The 19,995-nt window shown below is 62.3% G+C and overlaps 1 protein-coding gene across 3 annotated transcripts in view; it reads left to right on the top strand.

Moving 5' to 3' along the window:
- Positions 1 to 17,209, top strand: part of LOC144578433 (uncharacterized) — a 32,239-nt gene extending 15,030 nt beyond the window's left edge. The window contains exons 2-5 of one of the 3 annotated variants that reach the window (XR_013524205.1): positions 3,008 to 3,092; positions 3,570 to 3,619; positions 8,142 to 8,199; positions 13,842 to 17,209. Coding sequence is in view for 2 of the 3 variants with exons in the window: in XM_078343615.1 (XP_078199741.1) it covers positions 3,008 to 3,092; positions 8,142 to 8,199; positions 8,338 to 8,433 (239 nt within the window). In the remaining variant the exon portion in view is untranslated. Of the gene's footprint in view, positions 1 to 3,007; positions 3,093 to 3,569; positions 3,620 to 8,141; positions 8,200 to 8,337 lie in introns of all 3 variants that reach the window. The other 2 variants (XM_078343618.1, XM_078343615.1) reach the window with 2 other exon arrangements.
- The last annotated feature ends 2,786 nt before the right edge of the window (positions 17,210 to 19,995 follow it).

The raw sequence follows: 19,995 nt of genomic DNA, 5'->3' as shown, positions 1-19,995 counted from the left end.
TGGCCTAGGCTGGCCCTGTTCCACACACCTAGGGTGTGGGGCTCAGGGCAGGGACAGCCTTGGGAGGCTCAGGCAGCCCGAGGGAGCAGTGCATTTTCCGGAGATTTTTAAAGTCTCCGTAGGCAGGTAATGAAGCCTTCGTTCATCTCAAGAACCCAGTGACGAAAACCGGGCAGAGAGGAGGGAGACCGCTGGTGAGTGGCGGTGGGCAGGCAGGGGTTCGGGCACTGCCGCGGCAGCTCACTGTCTCTCTCCACTCACCACCCGGGAGAACGGGCTTGTCTCGGCTCCCCTCCCCTCCCCTAGCTCTCATAATCTGAAGTCTGACTTCTGATGTTAACGTGGGTTTCAGGCTGGGCTCATGCCTGTAATCCCAGCACTTTGGGAGGCTGAGGCAGGTGGATCACGAGGTCAAGAGATCGAGACCATCCTGGTCAACAAGGTGAAACCCCGTCTCTACTAAAAATATAAAAATTAGCTGGGCATGGTGGCGCATGCCTGTAATCCCAGCTACTCGGGAGGCTGAGGCAGGAGAATTGCTTGAACCCTGGAGGTAGAGGTTGCAGTGAGCCGAGATCACGCCATTGTACTCCAGCCTGGGTAACAAGAGCAAAACTCCGTCTCAAAAAAAAAGAAAAAACATGGGTTTGAGATACATTAAATTGGGCTAGCTGCAAAAAGGCTGGGCCTGCCTGGTGGCAGCTCTGTGAACCTGAGCAGGGGCATGTCCCGCCGGGCCTGTGCTGTTTCGGGAGCCCCAGTCTGTGGTACTTTCCTGGGCGCCCTAGAACTGCTGTCCCATCTGCTCCAGGTCAGAGCACTGGGGTGGTCCCAGCCCAGGGCAGTAGAAAAGGGTGGGCACAGGGGATTTCCTAACCAGGCTGCAGAGGGGCATCTCTGTGGGTGGCAGGCAGGGCGACCCACGGTTATTAGATTGGATATCACGGCACACTGGTCCCCAGGGTGGGGGCTTTTATTTTGGCCCAGGCTGCTGGTGGGAGAGGTGGAGAGGGAGTCCCGGCCATCCTGGTGATGGGCTCTGTGACCTCAGGGCCCTCTCCTAAGGGTTAGGACAGCATGTGCCATAGCAGGCCCTGCAGGCTGTGTGAGAGGTGGGAGCACCTGGGCCTGTGCTGACCTCACCTCGCTATCTGTCACCTGTGGCTTCTGTGGGACCCCTCCCAGCCCTCCGTACCCCTCCCAGCCCTCCGTGGGCATGGACATTGTCACCATGGACTGCCCACCTGGGGACATCAGGCTCCTGTTCCCATTTTCAGAGATGGGCTGATTGTGGCACAGCCTCTGTGGGATGGGAAGAGGGTTGGGGTAGGGGGCTGGCTGCAGGCTCCCCCCGTGTGTGACTGAGCACATCGTGGGACACTACCAGCAGGTCCCGCTCCTCGGAGGCCTGATGAAACCAACTCGAGGCCAGCAGTGCTGCTGAGAAGGAGCTGCTCTAGCCAGTTAGCAGCTACCTGGGACTCCTGTCCCCACCCTCCTCCCTGAACCAGCATCAGTCACACTCTCAGCTGTCGAAGAGGAGAGTGGCCCCCATCCTCAGGTGATAGGGTTTGGGGATGGCCACATTAGGCCGACCCAGCCAGCCAAGCATTCTTGCAACCCAGGTTCCACAGGAGCCGGGAAGCCTCGGCCTGGAGAGGGTTCCGGGGGCGTGAGAGAGAAAGCGGTCTCCGGGGGCATTGGTGTCCAAGGTGTGCAGCTGTGCAGGGCTGTGCAGTGCCCTCCTGCTTCAGGACCTGAACCCCTCCTTCCTCCCACCCCCACTCAGGGCTCAGCACCCCACCTGAGTCTGGCCTGAGGCCCCGCAGAACCCCAGCCATGGCTCCGGTTTGCCCTCAAGTCCTCACCAATAGCGAGCGGTACCCAGCTGCAGGCCTGAGTGGAGGCAGGATGGGGAGGGAAGGAGCGGGCCTCAGGGTCACCCCGGGTGAATGCCGGCTCCTGGGCCTTGATGTCCTCCCTCAGTCAGTCTTGGGGGGTCTCCCACTTGAGTCACCTCTTGGGAAAGAACCAAAGTCCCATTTGTACCTTGTAAGTCCCAGATGTTGGGTGTCATTCCAGGAGTGAGAGGATGAGTGGGGAGGGGGACGAGTGGGGAGGGGGACGAGTGGGGAGGGGGACGAGTGGGGAGGGGGACGAGTGGGGAGGGGGACGAGTGGGGAGGGGGACGAGTGGGGAGGGGGACGAGTGGGGAGGGGGACGAGTGGGGAGGGGGACGAGTGGGGAGGGGACGAGTGGGGAGGGGGACGAGTGGGGAGGGGACGAGTGGGGAGGGGGATGAGTGGGGAGGGGGATGAGTGGGGAGGGGGATGAGTGGGGAGGGGGATGAGTGGGGAGGGGGATGAGTGGGGAGGGGATGAGTGGGGAGGGGGATGAGTGGGACACTTCCTGACATCCTGGGTGCCAGGTACCTTGTGCCAGGCCCAGGGACAAAGCCACGTAAAACATGGTTTCTGCCGTGCATGGGACCCCAGTTCAATGCTAGAGATGGGGCGATCCCTGACTCAGGAGGGCTCCCTGGACAAGGTGACCTAAAGGATGGGTAGGAGTTGGGCCTGTGATGGTGGGAGAACACACCAGCCCCAGGGAACAGCAGGCGCCAAGGCAAGGATGAGTGGGGGGGGGTGCTTCCTTGAGCACTGAGAGGGAGAGACCGCACTCTGCCGGAAGCCGGCACCCCAAGCCCCACTGGTCCTTCCTCTGGACAAGAGGACATCCAGGTCCACGGTGGGGTGTGCAGGAGCCAGCGGGGGGTTTGCTTTTGGGCATGTGCATCAGGCAGGAGCAGAGGCAGAGGTCGAGGTCCTCCTCGCGGCCCTTAGCCTCCCAGGAAAGTTCTTAACCTCAGGGATCGCTGGGTCAGGCCCACCTGCAGGAGCTTACGAGGGGTCCCGGAGGGGTGGAGGGAGGGGCCACCCTGACTCCCTCCCAGTCTTCAGCTACCAGACCTCCTGAGCTGACTTCCTGGTCTCCTTGTGTCTTGCAGATCGTGGTCCCACCCCAGAGTACCACCCAAGACGTCAGGAGTCCATTGTGGACGCGGGAAGACCCTCCGGGACCTCACGGCCCAGGTAGTTTCGTGTTCACCCTCCCCCGGGCAGGAAAGGCTCACTCCACTCAGAAGCAGCCTGCAAATGGGTGGTCTGGCAGAGAGGGCGAAACCCCAGCAAAGCCCCCAGGCCCCACCTTGCAGCCTGGTCTGCCCGCCCAGAGTACCCGAGGGATTCAGCCTGACCCTGATGGGTAGAAGAGACCCCACTCCAGGCCCAGGAGTGAGGGAGTGGAGCACAGGGTCCCTGGCCTGCTGTCCACAGCCCTGCCTGGCAACGGGGACTCTCCCCACCCCGCCTCCTCGCTGTCCAGGTGGCCTGTGGGCACCCAGGGCTTCGGGCAGCCCCTGAGCTGGGCCCAGGCCTCACGGCAGCCTTAGGGCAGTGGGGACCAGAGTCGACAGGGAAGAGATGCGGGAAGAGCGCCCCATACCCCGGGGGCTCCACCATAAAAACTCCATTAGCATTTCCCTTTCCTTCCTGGTCTTCCACTCTTAGCCACCGCGCCAGGTGACGCCTGAAGGTCAAGGGACTGTGTCCACCCTCAGGTGAGTACAGTTTTTGAGTGTTGAAAACTGGGGATCCCCAGTCGCCTCCCTCCTGACTCCACCCTCCACCAGGCCCACACACACCACGCCCTTGTACGTGCACCAGTCACAGACCTCTGGGGGCCGAGGACCCCGGCAGATGCTCCTGCATGTTCACATGGGCTCTGCTGGGTCTGGCCCAGCCTCAGCCCTCCTCGCGCCTACTGTCCTCTGTCTGCAGCTGAGGGACCAGGGCTCCAAGAACTCGGCTTTGGTCCAGGTCTGGCCCCGTCTTTTGGGCTCCCTCCTGCCTGAGTTGAGTGAAGCTCCTGTTTGCAAGGATCCTGTGTCAAGGGCCCTGGGAGGATCCTGTGTCAAGGGCCCTGGGAGAGGAGGCCGAGGGCAGCCTGAGGGACCAGGGACTAGGGGGCAATTTACAGTGTCTGCTGAGGGCTCAGCAGGTAAGGCGTCACCTGCCTGCTGCTGTCTGTCATGGCTGTCTTGTGGCCATGGCTGGGGGCAGGCCTGTCATACTGGGAAGTGCTCAGAGGCTGCAGACAGCCTGGGGCCCCTCCGCTGGCAAGCCTGCCCCCGAGTGCAGACTGTCGCAGACGATTCTCGCCTCCTGGGGCATCCATGCGGCCATGTGTGTTGGGCAGGACTGGCATCCTCCCCCCTCCACCGTTGCCATGGCCAGGGGCAGGCCCACCTCCCGAGGCTATGTAGAGAGGACCCCAGGCTGCTGTGTGCAAGCAGAGCAGCCGGCGTCTGGCCCGGACCCCTCTGCCATCTGGGTCCCGGCGTGTTTACAGGTCGGCCTTGCCCGCCAGACTCTGCAGACGCTGCCCCGGGGCCTTTGTGTCTGCACGCAGGGCCAGGCTACCAGCCGAGCAGAGAGTGGGGCAGGACACAGGTGGGGAGTGGGGGGAGGCTCCTGGGGGACTCAGGGAGGAGGGGCAGGACAGAGGAGAGAGGGGATGGGGAGTAACAGAGGAAAGAGAACAGCATAGGGGACAGGAGAGGGGCTGGGCCTGGGTAAGAGGAGACACAGGTCAGGGTGGCCCTTGGAACTGTGGGGCTGTCACAGGGACACCAGCCTGGGGGAGCAGCTGACCCCAGGCATGTGACAGGGACCTAGTGGGTCTTGGCCAAGGTGATCTGGTCCACGGAGCCAGGGTTTTCCTGGCACCCACCATAAGCCAGGCCTGCCCCTGGGACCCCATCCCACCTGCACCCAGCCTTCCCCGTGTACACAACTGGCCACCATCCAGTGTAATCCCTCCAACACCCCACGGCGGCAGTGGTGGCCTCCAGGGTCCAGATGAAACGGACACCACAGGCGTGTCCCTCACCCAGGCTTGGGCACGGAAGGTGCCCCTCTGGGTCTCTGACTCCCAAGCTCAGATAGACATGTCCAGGAGGCTGTGAGGGTGTGTCCCCAGGATCATGGGCAGGGGCCACAGTGTGCAGCGGCTGAGGCTCAGGACGTGTGGGAAAGGGCCTGGAGTGGAGGAGGAGAGGCCTGCAGGGGAGAGTGGACAGTTCAGGGCTGGAACCAGCACCCCAGTGTGCATGGCCAGTGGAGGATGAGGTGGGGCACATGGTAACTGCTTAGTGCTCATTAGATGCCGGGTGCCAGAGTCATCACCACAGGGTCACACTGACCCTCCGTCAGGACCACAGGCAAGGCAGGGCTACCACCCCACACCGTTCTTGCGGAGCCAGAGCCTGGGGGCTGCTGGGGCTGTGGAGGGCCTCTGGGGTGCTGGCTTGGACTGGGGGAGCCGTTGAAGGTCTCTGGGGACAGGCACTCGCTCAGCAGCATTTGTTTTATAGGTGTCCCAAACTGCTCACCTTGGAGGCCTTGGCCCAGGACAGGGAAGCCTCAGCCGTGTGGGCCCCTTGGCCTTGCTTGCCTCTCATGGGCTGTTCAGGCCTCACACTCAGGAGGTGGCATCTTGCTGGCCACACCATGCCATTAGCCAGTGCCTCACCCACACTTGGTGACAGACAACAGGATCCACAGCCCCAACCAGAGCCGGTGGCCATGCGGCCCCCTTGATAGTCCGTGGGGGCTGGTTTCTGGAAGGGACTTGTTCCTGTCCTGGGTGCCCTAGGTTCCTACTGATGGAGAGGCCACCCTGTCCTTTGGGGGTGGGTGCAGATGTGCGTGCATGGGAAACCCAGGCGTGGGACGGGGCAATGGCCTGGCACCCCATGGCAGAGCCACGCTGAGAAGCCACATCAGCCAGCTCCGAGACTGCCTAGTGGACCTGGCCTCCACAGCCTGAGGAGGGACTGTGGGGCCCATGGTGTGACCTCAGCAGCTTCTGCAGACAGTGGAGTGGCACTTCCTCCTCAGAGGTTGAAGGGCATGAGCAGCAGCCCAGGTGGCCTCCAGGTGCAGGTCAAGGGAACAGAGGTTTGCTCTCATGTCAAATACCCAGATGCCTTTTCTAATTTTTTTAATTATTTTTTATTTTGTTTTGGAGACAGAGTCTCACTCTGTAGCCGAGGCTGGAGTGCAGTGGTGCAGTCTCGGCTCACTGCAACCTCCGCCTCCCGGGTTCAAGTGATTCTCCTGCCTCAGCCCCCAAAGTAGCTGGAATTACAGGTACCTGCCACCACGCCTGGCTAACTTTTGTATTTCTAGTAGAGATGGGGTTTCTCCATGTTAGCCAGGCTGGTCTTGAGCTCCTGACCTCAGCTGTTACGCCCACCTTGACCTCCCAAAGTGCTGGGATTACAGGCGTGAGCCACCGCACCTGGCCCCGGATGCCTGTTTTTACCCAGACAGAAGCATGTGATCTTTTACTCCCTTGGAAAGTACAGACGGTCCCTGACTTGCGATGGGGCTTGTCCTGAGAAACCCACTGTAAATTGAAAACACCGTCAGTCAAAAAAGCATTTAATACACATAACTGTCAGACATCGTGGCCTAGCCCAGCCCTCCCTGAAACATTCGCCTCCCGCTGGGCAAAATCATCTAACACAGCCGAGTTTCAATCAGGTGTTGCAGAGCTCCTGTTACTTGTTCGACACTATCGAAGTGTGTCTGGCTTCCGCTGAATTCATCTCCTTCTGGGTTGAGAAATCTTAAGTTGAATCCTGGAGAGTCAGGGCTGTCCTTATGGACAAAATGCAGAGTGGTGGCACTCACACGACACCTCCCTGTTGGTTCTGAGCAGCCCTGTTTGGCTGTGAGAAACTTCAGTGAGCATAAGGTTGAGCCCTCACTGTGACGAGGGATGGGGCAGGGGGCAAGCACAGCCACGCAACAGTACCCGGGTGAAACGCCTTCTGGGTTCGGTTCAGAGTTGTTAGGAGTTCCCGTGGGCCGAGCCCTGAGCGGGACATGAGGAGTCGTCCCTCCTCCTGACCTCCCTGCTGAGTGCCCCTCACCTGAGGCTCCAAGAGCCCTCGGGGCTTGCCTTGGCCACCAGGCCGCCGTACAGCAGAGCAGGACCCCAGCCCCAACCTGCACTGCAGTAGACACACCTCTGGGTTCCATGTACCAGAACATGGTCTCGCCAAGGTGTGGGGCTGCCAGATCTCTTGAGAGTGGGGAGGGACTGAGGTCTGGGGTCTGGGGTCTGGGCCAAGCCTTCCAAAGCCTGGCTGTGCAATAGGGACGGGCCCTGCCACTCAGGCCCTTGCCAGGATGGTGCCAGGGCGGGCCAGGCCCCCAACCCCAGTGCTCCTGGCAGTGCCCAAGGCGGCCACCTCCACAGCTCTGGCTTCCCTCCCTGGCCTGATTGGTTGAGGACCTGGCCTCAGGCATGGCCCAGGCTAGGGGCCTTGTTCCCCACACAGTTGTGAGCGGAAAGCACACCATGTCCAGCTCTGTACAGGGAAGGAACAGGCTCTCAGCTCACCCCGCAGCCGCGTTTCACTGCTCCAGCAGTCCAGGGTACAACATGCCCTCCTCCACCCAGCCAGAGGTGGGTGGCCTTGAGAACTGGAGAGCCAGAGGCTCCTGGCTGTCTTTGAAAGAGGAAATTGGGCCTCCTGAATTGGGGGCTCCCTGGGCTCACCCAACACAGGACCTCCTAGTGCCTGTGAACAGGCAGGTAAACGTCTTTGAGTCCCTGCCCCCTCATCCCTGAATCATGGGGAGCACGGTCGCTCCTGCACTGGCTGTGGCTATGGGAAAGGAACAGCTGCTCCATTCCTGCATCTGAAGATCAGGTTGTCACAAGGACTGAGTGAGTCACCAGGTGTGAGGGGCTTTGGTGGATGCCTGGCGTGTCACAGTGGCAAACCTTTCACACTGGCCAGGTCCCCAGCCGGGAGCATGTGCTCAGGAGCCTGCATCGTACGGCTGGTCTGGCCCCACCAAGGAACAGCCACGTGTGGGAGAGGCCCCGGGAGTAGGCGAGGTGGTTGTCTGTTCACAACCAGAGAGTCGTCAGGGCAATGGGTGACACAGTGATGGGGACGGTGGCAGCTGCCCTCAATGCTGCACGGTGTCACCCAGGCAGCCCCTCCTCCTGGGTGAGCACCGTGCCGGCTTCCCTAATTTCATCCTTGTTTTTTGATGCAGGCCCTGCCCGTGGCTCCAGAGTGGTGGTCCCCATCAGAGGCCTGGGCTGAGTCCACAGGTGTGTGAGTAGTATCCTCCCCTGGCCCAGTGGCCCCTCGAGCACCCCGCTGCCAGCCACAGCTCGGCCACTCTGGGCCTTGGCCTCCCTGTCTGTGCAGTGGGGTTGGTGGTGATCATAGGCTTCTGCTCTGCACAGGCTAGAAGGGACTGCCACGTGGCTGCACCCCCAGCCCAGGAGCCCAGGAGCCCAGGAGCAGCCTCGCTGTGTCTGCCGGTTTTGAATAAGATCTGATGAAGAGACATGGAGACCAGTGCTGGGCGGGGGCAGGAAGGCATCCCTGTGGCACCCTGGGGCCACCCATCTGTTGGATCTGGGGGTGCTGCCTGCCAGGCTCTGCTCTGCCCAGCGAGTGTTTGTTAGGGGCAGTGGGGTTCGTGCCCTTGTCCAGAGGAGGCTGGAGAAGGGGACACAAGTGGGGAGTAGACAGGGGGTTACCAGACAGATGAGCGGGATGGGCTTGGGGCTTATTTGGGAAGTGGCTGGTGCTGAGCGTGGCTGGGGCAGGGCTCCAGGAGGGGCCAAGTGGGCCCGACCCTTGTTGTCAGGGCCCGGAAAATTCCAGGCTGTGGGGCGGGTGCTGTGGAAGTAGGCGGGGGAACAGCCTCCAATCCCTGGAGCAGGCCCCCCGCCCCCGGTGTCCCTGTGGCAGTCACTTCCTGGCACAGCGATTGCTGGAGTTTGGGCCAGGCCCTCATGCCACCTGTCTGTGGACCGCTCCAACCTCAGGCACATGAGGAGCCGCCCTCCACAGGTCTGGGGGCACAGAAAGGTTTTGAATTGGGAGCCCAGGCTCAGTAGGCCCCTGCCGCCTCCCCCAGAGGTTGTGCCTCAGGCTAGGCTGCCTGGGCTGCAAGGTGGGAGGGCATCGGTGCCCCAGGCAGGCTGCAGCCCCCCAGGGCCACCTCCAGAGCTTTAGACGGGACAACAAGGCCTCTGGATGCCCTGGCTGCTGGGAGCCTGGACAGAAGAAGGTTCCAGAAAGGGACCACCTGCCTGTCTCTGGGCCCATGTGCAGGGCAGCTGCTGCACTTCTTTCCCAGTGGCTGTGCCTTCTCCTCCTCCCGGCCCCGCCCCTCTCCCGCCCGCGCCCTGGCGGTCTTTGTCTTCCAAGTGCTCTGCAAAATGGCCGCCCGACCCGCCGCCATTTTGTAACTGAGGTGGCAGCGGCCTTGGCGAGGCCTGTGAGGGAGGGTGGCCATGGCCCGCCTGTCTGCCCTGAGCGGCCTGGACAGAGCCCAGCACCGGCCCCCACCCAGCCTGGCCTTGGCTGTGGCCGCCCCAGGCTTGGCACCAGCCAGCCCTTGGCAAGGCGGCCCCAGAGTCCTGGTCCCTCACCCAGCCCTGCCGACCCTGAGGCGGACTTGCTGAGCAGACAGAGAAGCCTTGAGCCAGGGCCAGGCCAGTGTAGCCTCGCGGGCGGGGGAGTCCGGGGCCAAGGGCAGCGTGAGCAGGTGTGGGGTCCGTGTGGGTCTGCATGGATCTGCAGGGAGACACCTTCAGGCCTTGTCCACTTCGCCTGTGACACTGGCCGGGGGTGGGTCTCTGAATGGCCAGCCCAGCTTCTGACCTAGAGATGGGCACCGCTATCATCAGGAAGCGGGCAGACCCCCACTCTAGCCGGGATTCCCCTGTGGTGGAGTCAGCCAAGGTCTGTGACACACGAAAGTGGAGGACCTGTTCCCCCCTGGGAAGTGGCATATTCCCGAAGGGACAGGCAGCCCTGGATGGTCTCCAGGAAACCCCTGGGGGTCAGGAGCTGCAGAGCAGCATCAGGGAGACACTGGGTGTCGGCCGTGGGGGACATTGTGCCCTTGGCCTGGCCAGGCGGGGAGGAGGCAGGCGGACCTGAGGGAGCCCTGTGGGGTTGGCCACACATCATTGCCTGCAATGAGAAATCTCTTCGTGAAGCAGGAAATGGCATTTGATAAAACTGTGTGCGTTTTCTAGGGGTCAGTGTGGGTCCTCTGGGCGTCATGGGGGTTGCTGGGTGGGCCCCACCGTGGCATGTGTTCCTCACGTGGCCGTGGGTCAGTTCTGCGCTGGAGGAGACCCCTACCCAGGCACCTGCTGGTCACCCAGCCAAGCCCTTGAGGCCTGGGAATGTCTCTGGATGCCACCCCACACCCCGACCAGACTCCTCTCCCTGCAGCTCCTAGACAGAACATTCTGTCACCATGAAGCCAAGTTTGCCCAGGCCCTGCCCTCGTCCTGGGGAAACCCAGCTGCGGATGGGAAGGAGGAATGCCGCCCGCCTGCCTGCCCAGACCAGAGTCACCCCACATGCCAGGCCAGGCCCGCAGCCTCCCAGGGCACGGGAGCTCCAGGCTTCCCAGCAGGAAAAGCGCCCCCAACCCGCAGAAGGGCCAGTCCTGGGGCAGGGGTGAGGGGAGAAGTTGCTGCTGGTGGGTGACCTCAGGGTAGGGTTCAGGCTGGGGTATTTTTAATGATGTGGTTGCATCTGGTCACCGCCATGCCGCCACCCCCCATTCTCTCCTGTCTTCCCCACCTTGTGACCCAGAGTGTGGCTCAAATTAAGAATGTTTTCCGATAAGTAGACGCCTTTGAGGTTGAAACTATGCCTAATGATTAAACAGCAGATGGAAATCGCCACGGGAGAAGAGCAGGCTCTGCATTCCTGCATTTCCCCTTTGGACTCCAAGCGAACCTGTTTGCGTGACCTGGAGCGCTGAAGAGCAGCTTCCCCGGAGTCTCCCCACAGCCCTGGGGGCTGACGTCCTGACCCATCATATGGAGGAGGCAGCTGAGGCCCAGAGGGGTTCACCTGCCCCATCCCAGGCCCGTCACTGAGGGAGACAGAGGCAGGTCAGAACGAGGCCTGGAGGCCCCCAGGCCTGTGCTCCGTGGATGCGAGCACGTGTGCAGGGCAGGGTCCTCCCCCACCGGCGCCAGCCCTTGGGTGTCTTGGGAGCTGCATAACTCTTGTGGGCTTCCACACGCACACTGTGGTCACAGTGCTGGTGCCTGCTGGGCCTCGTGTCCTGTTCTAGGTACAGGACGTGTGGCCACAGTGGGCCTGGCCCCAGCCGTGAGGAGTGGGCATTCCCCGAGCCTGTCCCCCACTGAGAACTTAGTGGCTGGGAGAGAACAGGAAAGCAGGAAGCTCTACAGGGCACAGACCCCTAACAGTGGGAGACCCGGACCCGGAGCACACGGGTGTCAGTTTTGGGGAAGAGACAGGGAGGGTGCTGACAAGGGGACCTTGGGACCCTGGCCAGCCCTGAAAGGAAGGCAGGTTGGGTGCATGCCCCACCCTGGGGCACCCCTTTCGCACCTGCGTGGGGTGTGCAGGGCCGGGAGGACGGGGCCGAGGAGCGCAGTTCCAGCTCTGGCTTTCCCTTGGCGTCCCCGTGGCGGGCCGTTGGGGACCGTGAGGCTGCTGGGCGGCCCAGCTGTATCGCAGCCTGGGGCCAGAGAGAGGTCAGTAACCCTTACCCGTGCCATCTTGATTTAAGTTTGATGTTTTTAGATCATGGGCCTTTCTGCATTCTGTTTATTTTTTTATTCAATTTCGCAGTTAGACATTTCTGCTGATGGCTGGGTTTTTGGTTCCTCTGACACGCCTCCCAAGCCTTGCCCTGGTCCCCACCCTGCTCAGCCGAGCCAGAGCCGCAGGCTGCGGGAGTCTCGTTAGCTTTCTTGGCCGTGTTTCTGGGAGGCCCGCCTCCCGCCAGAGCCCCTGGACACCGCCCCTCCCCGTCTTTTTCCCAGACCCCATTGTTGGCACCGCTTGCTGAGCAGAGACACTGGCCGCTTTGGGGAGAAACCCAATCAGGGTGGTGGGGGGAGCCTCTTTGGGGGGGGTCCAGCTCCCGGTGGCCCTGAGCCAAGCCCGAGGTGACTTCGGGGTGACACCGTCTGTCTGCCTCCAGAGGTGTCAGACATCCTTGCTCCAGACATCCGCCTGGCCCTGAAATGGCCACCTGCCCACCGAGGGCTCCGCACACCTGTCCCAGGCCGGCCTGGCCCCTCCCCAGCCCATGGGCAGACACCGTGGGGCCAGGGCAGTGCCCCAGAGGTGGCAGCTGGCAGATGGCAGAGCGCCTGCCGACTGCTCACTCCCCGTCAGCTCTGCTCAGGGAGTCATTCACACTGTGTGGCCCGCTCAGCTCTCGTCCAGGCTGGCTGGGAAGGGTCTCTCTGGTCTGAAGCCTCCTGAGCAAGGGGAGATTCCTGCTGCCTCCCCAGGCCCGAGGCCTGTGCTCCCCCCCGGGGCTGCCGAGAGATCACACCCCACAACATGCAACTGGGGCCTTCTCCCCCGCAGCTCAGAAATGACATTTTTGAGGGGGGGTCACCACATGGAAACGTCAATCTTTCCCCACCCCACACCCAGAACAGCCCTGGTTGTCGGCTGGAGTCCTGTTCCAGACTAGTCCTCTTGCGGTGGGGGTGGAGCCCGTGAGGTCACAGCGTCTGTGTCCTGGTCCTGAGGAGCACAGCATGGTTGGGTGTGCAGGAAATGTATCAGACACCCTCCTCAGAGTCCCCGGGAGTGGGCACTGCCACACTCAGGCTCCCTGACCGCTGCAGGCCAGGGTGGTCCAGATGTGAGTCCCAGAGCTCTTCGGGGCAGAGCACAGGGCCCTCTGGGGAAAGGAGCAGGAGAAAGCAGGGTGGTTGCACCTGGCAGAGGGATGGGCCAGGCAATGCTGGGAGCAGAGACCTGCCCAGGGCATTTGCTGCTCTGGGAGAGAGCCAGGGCTGTGGGCACGCAGGGGAGGGGCAGAGATGGTAGAAAGGGTGGCAGCAGTGGTAAACGGACTGGCTGGCTGGGAGCTCAGGCAGGGCTGGTGCTCACGGAGGAGGAGGGAAGGGCACCCCCCACCCGGTGTCCCCGCAGGCCCCCCAGTAGCCTGGTGGGTGAATTTCCTGATCCCCAGCAGGGCTGCCCTTCCTCAAGGTCACACTGTATAGGGCTGCAAGGAATAGGGTCTGTCTGCTCCCATCCAGCTCTTGGGCACAGCCCTGTGGACCCCCATTCCCTTCCTGCCTGGATGTGCCTCTCTGCCCTTCACACCCCGTGCCCGTCCTGCAAGGGCACTCTGGCCAGAATGGGCCGGAGTGAGGTAAAATTGTGATTCACTGAACAAGCCCTTGAGGGGTCCCTGCAGCCCCAGGCTGGATCCTGTGAGCCCCTCCCAGCGGGTTCTACTCATAGGGAAACCCCAAACCTTCCTCATCCTGGGTCCTAGGAGAAGCCACAGTCCCCGGGAGCCTCAGCATCCTCCTCAGTGCAGTGAGGATTTAACCCCTCCCTCCAGGGTCTAGCCACCTGCTGACAGGCCACGCGCCCAGGAAAGCAGCACTGGGCTGTCCATGTATCCTTCCACCCTCCCCTAGGGCCTAGAACATCGAGGTACCAGCTTGACAGGGCACGGGCTACCCAGCAGGGGAACCTGGCCACTGACCACACAACGATAGGCCTGGGTCTTGGTCATCAGTGACCTGGCGTTGTCCAACCGACACAGGGCCGGCCACGAAGCCATTCCATCCAGGGCCGGCCACGGAGGCCACTCTATCCACGGCTTTGCCCAAGGTCGCAACGGGGTTCAGGGCTGGGCGAGGCCACATCTCTTCCAGAGCTGACACTTGTCATTTTTGTTTTTAAAACCAAACAGGTCAAGAAGTGGCGCTGACCTAGGAGCTCCTGCCTGTGGCCAGCCTTCCTCGCAGTGAGCTGGGCCTCCTGCCATTCTGGCTCTGGAGGTAGGAGCCATCGTGAGAGCCAGGACACTCCCAGTCCTCTCCGGGTCCCGCCCTGAGGCACAGAGGTCCTTAGATGGGGACCTTCGCCCAGGCTGTGCCCTCCCTGGAAGCTATGTCTCTTGTCTTCCCATAACTCCCCGAGGTGGCCCACCTCATCTGCCCACCATGCACTTGGGACATGGTGGCCTTTGCCCATGGTGGTGTGCCCCTCAGGCTGGGCAGGGCCTGAAGCCGCTGTGGTTGGTGGCAGAGTGTCTGAATGGAAGAGGTGCGAAGCCTCACCTCCACACTCGAGGACTCTGGCTCTGGGCTCTCTCGTGTGTACTGCCTGTCTCCAGGGCCCGGCCTGCCTCAAGGGCTCCCTGGGGACAGAAGCCCCTGCAGCAGCCCTTGCTGTCACCCAGCCATCACTTCTCCAAGGTGGGGCTGGGGGCCCAGGGGGAGAGCACTTGTGGTGACGGCCAGGGTGGACTAGGGGTCTGTCTCCTATTCTCTCCCTGCCTTGCCTTGTAGAGCCCGACCTGTGGGCTGGGGGCCCCCATGGTGGGCACTGCAGGCTCTAGGGGGCTGAAGTCCTGGCCTGGGGTACCAGTGGGGGCCAGGCTGGGGCCGGTGGAATCTGCGGTGGTCCCCACCTGCACTCCAGCTCCAACAGCTGATGATGGGGGCCCTGGCAGCTGATCCTGTGCCTCAGTGGGTAAACCATGGCTCACGAGGGCATGAGACCTGCCCAGAGCATAGCCCGGAGGCCAGCCTGGATGCCCACAGTGCTACCCGCTGGGCCGTCCTGCCCACCCACTCTTAACCTGCCGGAACCAGGGCTCAGAACCTAGTAGGTGAGGGGACCCAGCCAGCACAGATGGCCAGTCCAGCCTGAGGGGGTGGGAGTCTCAGAAACTAAGTCAGTAGCCCAGAGCTCATGCTGAGTGCACCCCGGCCCACAGCCTTCCCCAAGGCGCTTCCCAGGGGCGGAGATCGGGGCAGACGCAGGGACACTCAGGATGGAACACCTGAGTGGGAGCTGGTGACGAGGTGAATGGCAGCCTGAGTCACCCCACAGGGTGGCCTTGATTTCCCCACCTCGGCCACTCACCACTGCTGGGAGGGTACAAGGACACCCTTAGCCACTGTCCCTTCAGCCGCCGTCCCAGCCTGGCTGGCTCTGCCTGGACTGTCCTTAGGGACATCTTGGTCCTGCCCACCCACCAGGGGATCCAGAATTGGGACAGGGAACAGGACCCCAGACCCTCTCACATAGCTTTTGTTCCGAGCCCTTGAGTGAACAGGGGATGTCTGTTACCCGAAGCCAGATGGTGCCGGGATGGAGGAGAGCCAGGCTGCGTTGGGGCCCTCCTGGTCCCCATTCCCGGGTGTCAGCAAATTCGTCTCCAGTTCTGAGTGGGCAGCACCGGGCATGAGCCTCAGTGGTCTCCTTGCTGGCCGAGGAGCTGGGAGTTGCTCCAGTGGCCCTCGGGAGGGAGTAGGAGGCAATGGCCGGAGAGCAAGCAGACCCCTCCCCCACCAGCTTCTGGGAGCAAAGACACTTGGGCCCAGAGATACAGCTCCCCTGAGCCTCAGTTTCCCCACTATGAAGTGGGATCCATCATCTCAGCCTCACCAGAGCTGTGAGGATTACATGCTCCAGCCCAGCCTAGTGCCTGCCTGGAGTAGGCAGCCTGCTCAGGACAGGCTGAGGCAGGAGGGCTGGGGTTGACCCTCCAAGTCCACTCTGGTGCAGGGGAGCTGAGAGCCAGCGCGTGGTTTAACTTGGCAGGAAGCAGAATGTTTGGACGTCACTCTGCTCCCCCCAACCCCCCGGCTGTGTGACCTCGAGAAGGTCACCTTGCCTCTCTGGGCCTCAGTCTCCTCACCTGTAAGAAGGGTTGACAGGTGTGCCTGCCTCTTCAGCTCTTCCCCGGGCTCCCCCAGGAAGGTGGTGGCCACAGCAAGCGTTCGTTGAGGCTGAGCCTGCGCCAGGCCCGGGATCAGTGGGGCTCAGAGAGGCCTGTCTCTTGCCACATGTCCCTGCCACGGGAGCCCTGAGGCCCCTCAGCGCCCCTCAGCCCTCTTTCCTCCCCTACTCCAGGAGGTGCCTCCGGAAGCCATGGAGCCCCACCTCCGCACCGAGACCGACTGCCCTTTGGGGTGAGGTAGTAGGTTGTATAGTTTGGGGCTCTGCCCTCCTGTGGAGTAACTATGCAATCTACTGTCTTTCCTGAAGTGGCTGTAATATCTGCGGCGGACACAGCGTCTGGGACCTTGGCTGGGGAGGGGCAGGCGTGGGCTTGGGGACAGCCTTGGCAGCAGTCAGGGGTAGGAGCTGCCCACACTAAGTCTGACAGGCCCAGGCCCCACTTGCTGTGTGACCTGAGACAGGCCCCTGATCTCTCTGGGCCTGTTTCCTCCTCTGTAAAACGGAAGCAAATGAGGCTGGAAGGAGATGCAGTGTGGAGCAGCCGGGGCAAAGGAAAGCCGAGCCGACCCACCCTCTGCCCCAGCCGCACTGAGAGTGCGACCCACGTGGCTGTTTGTCCGACCTCGGTCCCTCAACCACCCCCCACATCAGGCCGGGCTCTTGGGTGGCCCTGAGCCGGAGACTGGGCCACACCCTCCGCTGAGCACCAGGAGAAGGCACCATGGGGCCAGGGGTGGCCAAGATGTTTGGGGGTCACAGGGCCGCGAGTGTGGGCCTTGCCTACCAGCCCAGGCACCCAGCACATGCCCCACCCTGGCCAGCTCAGTGGCAGGGCCTCTGCCTGTGGAGGAAGGAAGGCTGAGGCCCCTTTCCCGAGCAGGAAGTGAGAGCGACAGCTCTACACACTCCCTGGGTCCCACATGGGCACAGCCTGAAGGCAGATGGTGGCTCCTCTGTACCTGGGGAAACTGAGGCCCAGGTAGCCAGGGGCTTCCTGAGACCAGCCAGCAGCAGCTGCCCCTTCCAGGGGTGCCATCTGCACTGTCCCTCCTGCCCTGAGCCTGCCCAGCCCTTCTGCTCTGGCGGCTGAGGACCGCCAGGTGGGGGCGATGCTGGGCGGGGTTGGTGGGCCCTCCCGCAGGGCGAGGCCGGGCCTGGCGGGGTGAGGTAGTAGGTTGTGTGGTTTCAGGGCAGTGATGTTGCCCCTCAGAAGATAACTATACAACCTACTGCCTTCCCTGAGGAGCCCAGTGACGTGACCCCACGGGAGGGCTGCCTCCAAACTCAGTGACAGGCAGGGGGGCCTAAGCCAGAGGTGGGTGGGCATCTGGGGCCTGGATGCAATAAAGCTCTTCTGACCATGAACTTGGAACTGGCCCCTTTCATTCTGGAAGCCCAGGGACTAGCCTCTGGAGCACATCTGCCATGGGACACGGGGAGGCCCTGGCCACGAGCTATTTGGGGTCATCAGGCTCGCCTGTCACAGCTGCTGCTCCCACCTCCCGGTGCCTCCTGAGTCCTCGGATGGGCTCAGGACCCCGGCCCCCGCCCATTCTCTGCCCTCTCACACTGCTTTGAGCCAGGTGGGCTGAGCATTGGGAACCAGCCCTAGTGGAGAGGTCCCTGCAGGCAGCCACCGAGATCCCAGGTCAGCAGCGCAGAGCACTGCCGGGGCCTGGCTCCCGAGGCCCCCTCGATGCCTTGAACACCTTGACCAGAGTCTGAATGCACCTGTCCTTCCATGCTCGCCTAGGACAGTTCCTGGAGCACCTGTAATTCCTCTGACCGACTACCATCTCAAATGTCACCCATTCTCTTGGGAGGCCTCAGGCCCTCGTGCCAGCAGCTGCCATGGGCTGGTCCCAGCGATCCTGGCCTGGGCGTGTGGGCTTGCCTGTGCCTGGCCCAGCCACCAAGAGCACCTGGGGGGAAGTGCGGGCATAGCCGGCCACACCTCTCCTGCCTCAGTGCCCATCCTCGTCCCTCCTGTTGCCACAGACCATGGCCTTGGCCCAGATTTCACTCTGCACCCTCTTGGCTCTGCAGGCAAACCCAGCCCTGCATGGCCATGTCTGGGCGGACCGGCACCCCGTGCCCTGAAACCCGTCTGTGCCATGCCTGCCTGCCCTCCCAGAGCCTCTGCCACACTGTGGGCCACGAGCAGAGGGAGCATGGAGGAGGGGCCCAAGGGCAGGGAGGGCTTCCTAAAGCAGGAGCCATCTGAGCCAGGTCTCGACAGCTGCATAGGAGTTTGCAGCTAGAAACGAGTGACATGCCCCCTGGACAGAAGGGGGCCAGAATGGGTGACACGTGGGCATTGACCAACTCCGCTTCACCCCGTGATCAGTCAGCAGCCATGTCTGGCCACTTCTGTGAACACCACTTCCATTCCTCCCCACTCCCGCCGCCAGGCCTCAGAGTCTCAGCAGCCCCGTCCTTCCGGAGCAGACCTCTGAGTCCCCTGCCTGCACTGCCTCCCAGCACTCCTCCCTCAGGCCTGTGCTCACTTCCACCAGGACTCCCTCCTGCTCACCATGGCTCCCCCAATCCTCAGTCCATGGCTCAGACCCACCTCTGGCCACCGCAGCTCCTGTCTGTGTCTGAGCAGACCGTGAAGGTCCAGAGGAGCCAGCCTCTTCTCCCAGCCCCCACACTGTGTCGTTGGGGCAGGATTTGGCCCTATAGAGCGCAGGGCCTGGTCAGGGAGCTGCCAGGGACACACAGTGGCCATGTGTACGGGTCAGCAGCATCCCCAGATCCAGCCCTACAGTCAGGGGCAACTTCCTGGAGGAGGTGATGGCCTCACTCATCCCAAGTCCCTCCCTACCTTCCAGCTGAGCAAAACCTCCCTGCTGACTGGCCATACTCAGAGATGGGATTGCTAGAACTCATCCAAAAAACAGGCAGGAGGGCCCTGGGAGGAGGGAGCCCATGGCAGCTCTGGGGGCGACAGGCCTGGGTCAGTCACTCCGCTCACCAAGTCTGTTTCCTGTCTTGCAGTGGGGTCACTGTAGCTTCCACCTCCTGGGGTGCCTGTGAGGATTTAAGCAGGTACCAGATCAGAGTGCCCAGGGCTGTGGATGAGCCGCCTTGAGAACAAAGTCTAGGGAGGAGAGCTGGGGACCAGGGACATTCGAGGTGGCCCCAGCTTCCCAGGCTGTGCAGCAGCCACGTGCCAGGGATCCCTCCCAGCTCAGGCAGTGCCACCAGAGAACAGCTGTACCCTATGGAAGAAAAGGCGTGAGGCCCGTGGGCCCTGAGGTTCAAAAGGGCCACCCCTGAGCTGGGCCTTCCTAGGAGGACTGCAAAGCCAGTCTACCACTTGAACCTGTAGTCCGAGCACCAAGGGACAGGGCCATTATGCAGGGCCAGGGCTAGAACAAGGCCAGTGAGGGGGAAGAGAGGGAGCAAAGGGAGGCAGGGGCCTTTCTCAGGTCACACATCAGCACAAGCCGCAGAGCTGAGGGCCCAGGAAAAGTCTTGTTTCCATTTCTTTTAAAATGCAAAGAGAAAATGCTCCCCCATATTGAATATATAATATAGGGTGAGTAGATTGTAGAGAGGTGTGGGTGATGGGTGAATAGAACGAGGGCCCAGCCTGGGTTCTGGGTATCTTCTCGCCACCCCGGTCATGGGTACGGTTCATGATTTTGTTGTGAGTTGTGGAGGAAAGGCCCAGGAGGACCACGTGCCCTGCCAGGGAAGCCATAGAGGGCCCTGCCCCGGGCAGTCAGTGTCTCCTTCATTGCCATCCCTCGCCCCGCCCTGCTTCCCCCACCATCCGCCCGTCCCGGGTAGCCTGCCACCCTTGCCGCATCCCCTGCCCCCCCGCGGGCCACCCCTGCCATCGGACTGTGAGTTTCCTGACAGCGACACCGTGTGGCAGCAGGAGGCGGTGCGCCGGGAGCTCTGAGCTGCCAGGCCCGCTTGTACCCCATCTCTGAGGCCAAGGCTGTGAATAGGGCGACCCCTTCTGGGCTGTGGAAGCCTTGGGTTTGAGGACAACCCTGGAGAGGGGCCCATGCACTTCCCGCTCCCCTGGTGTGTGGTGGGGGGGCGGGTTGGGGACCTCTGTGCCCATCACAGCCACATGCCAGGGCCTCTGGCCATCGTCCCAAGGCAGTGACATGCCTGGCGGCCTCCCACCTGCC

The sequence above is a fragment of the Callithrix jacchus genome, chromosome 1, assembly GCF_049354715.1.
Source record: "Callithrix jacchus isolate 240 chromosome 1, calJac240_pri, whole genome shotgun sequence".
NCBI lineage: Eukaryota > Metazoa > Chordata > Mammalia > Primates > Cebidae > Callithrix > Callithrix jacchus.
The sequence above is the reverse complement of the archived record's forward strand: the minus strand, read 5'-3'. Positions and strand labels throughout refer to the sequence as shown.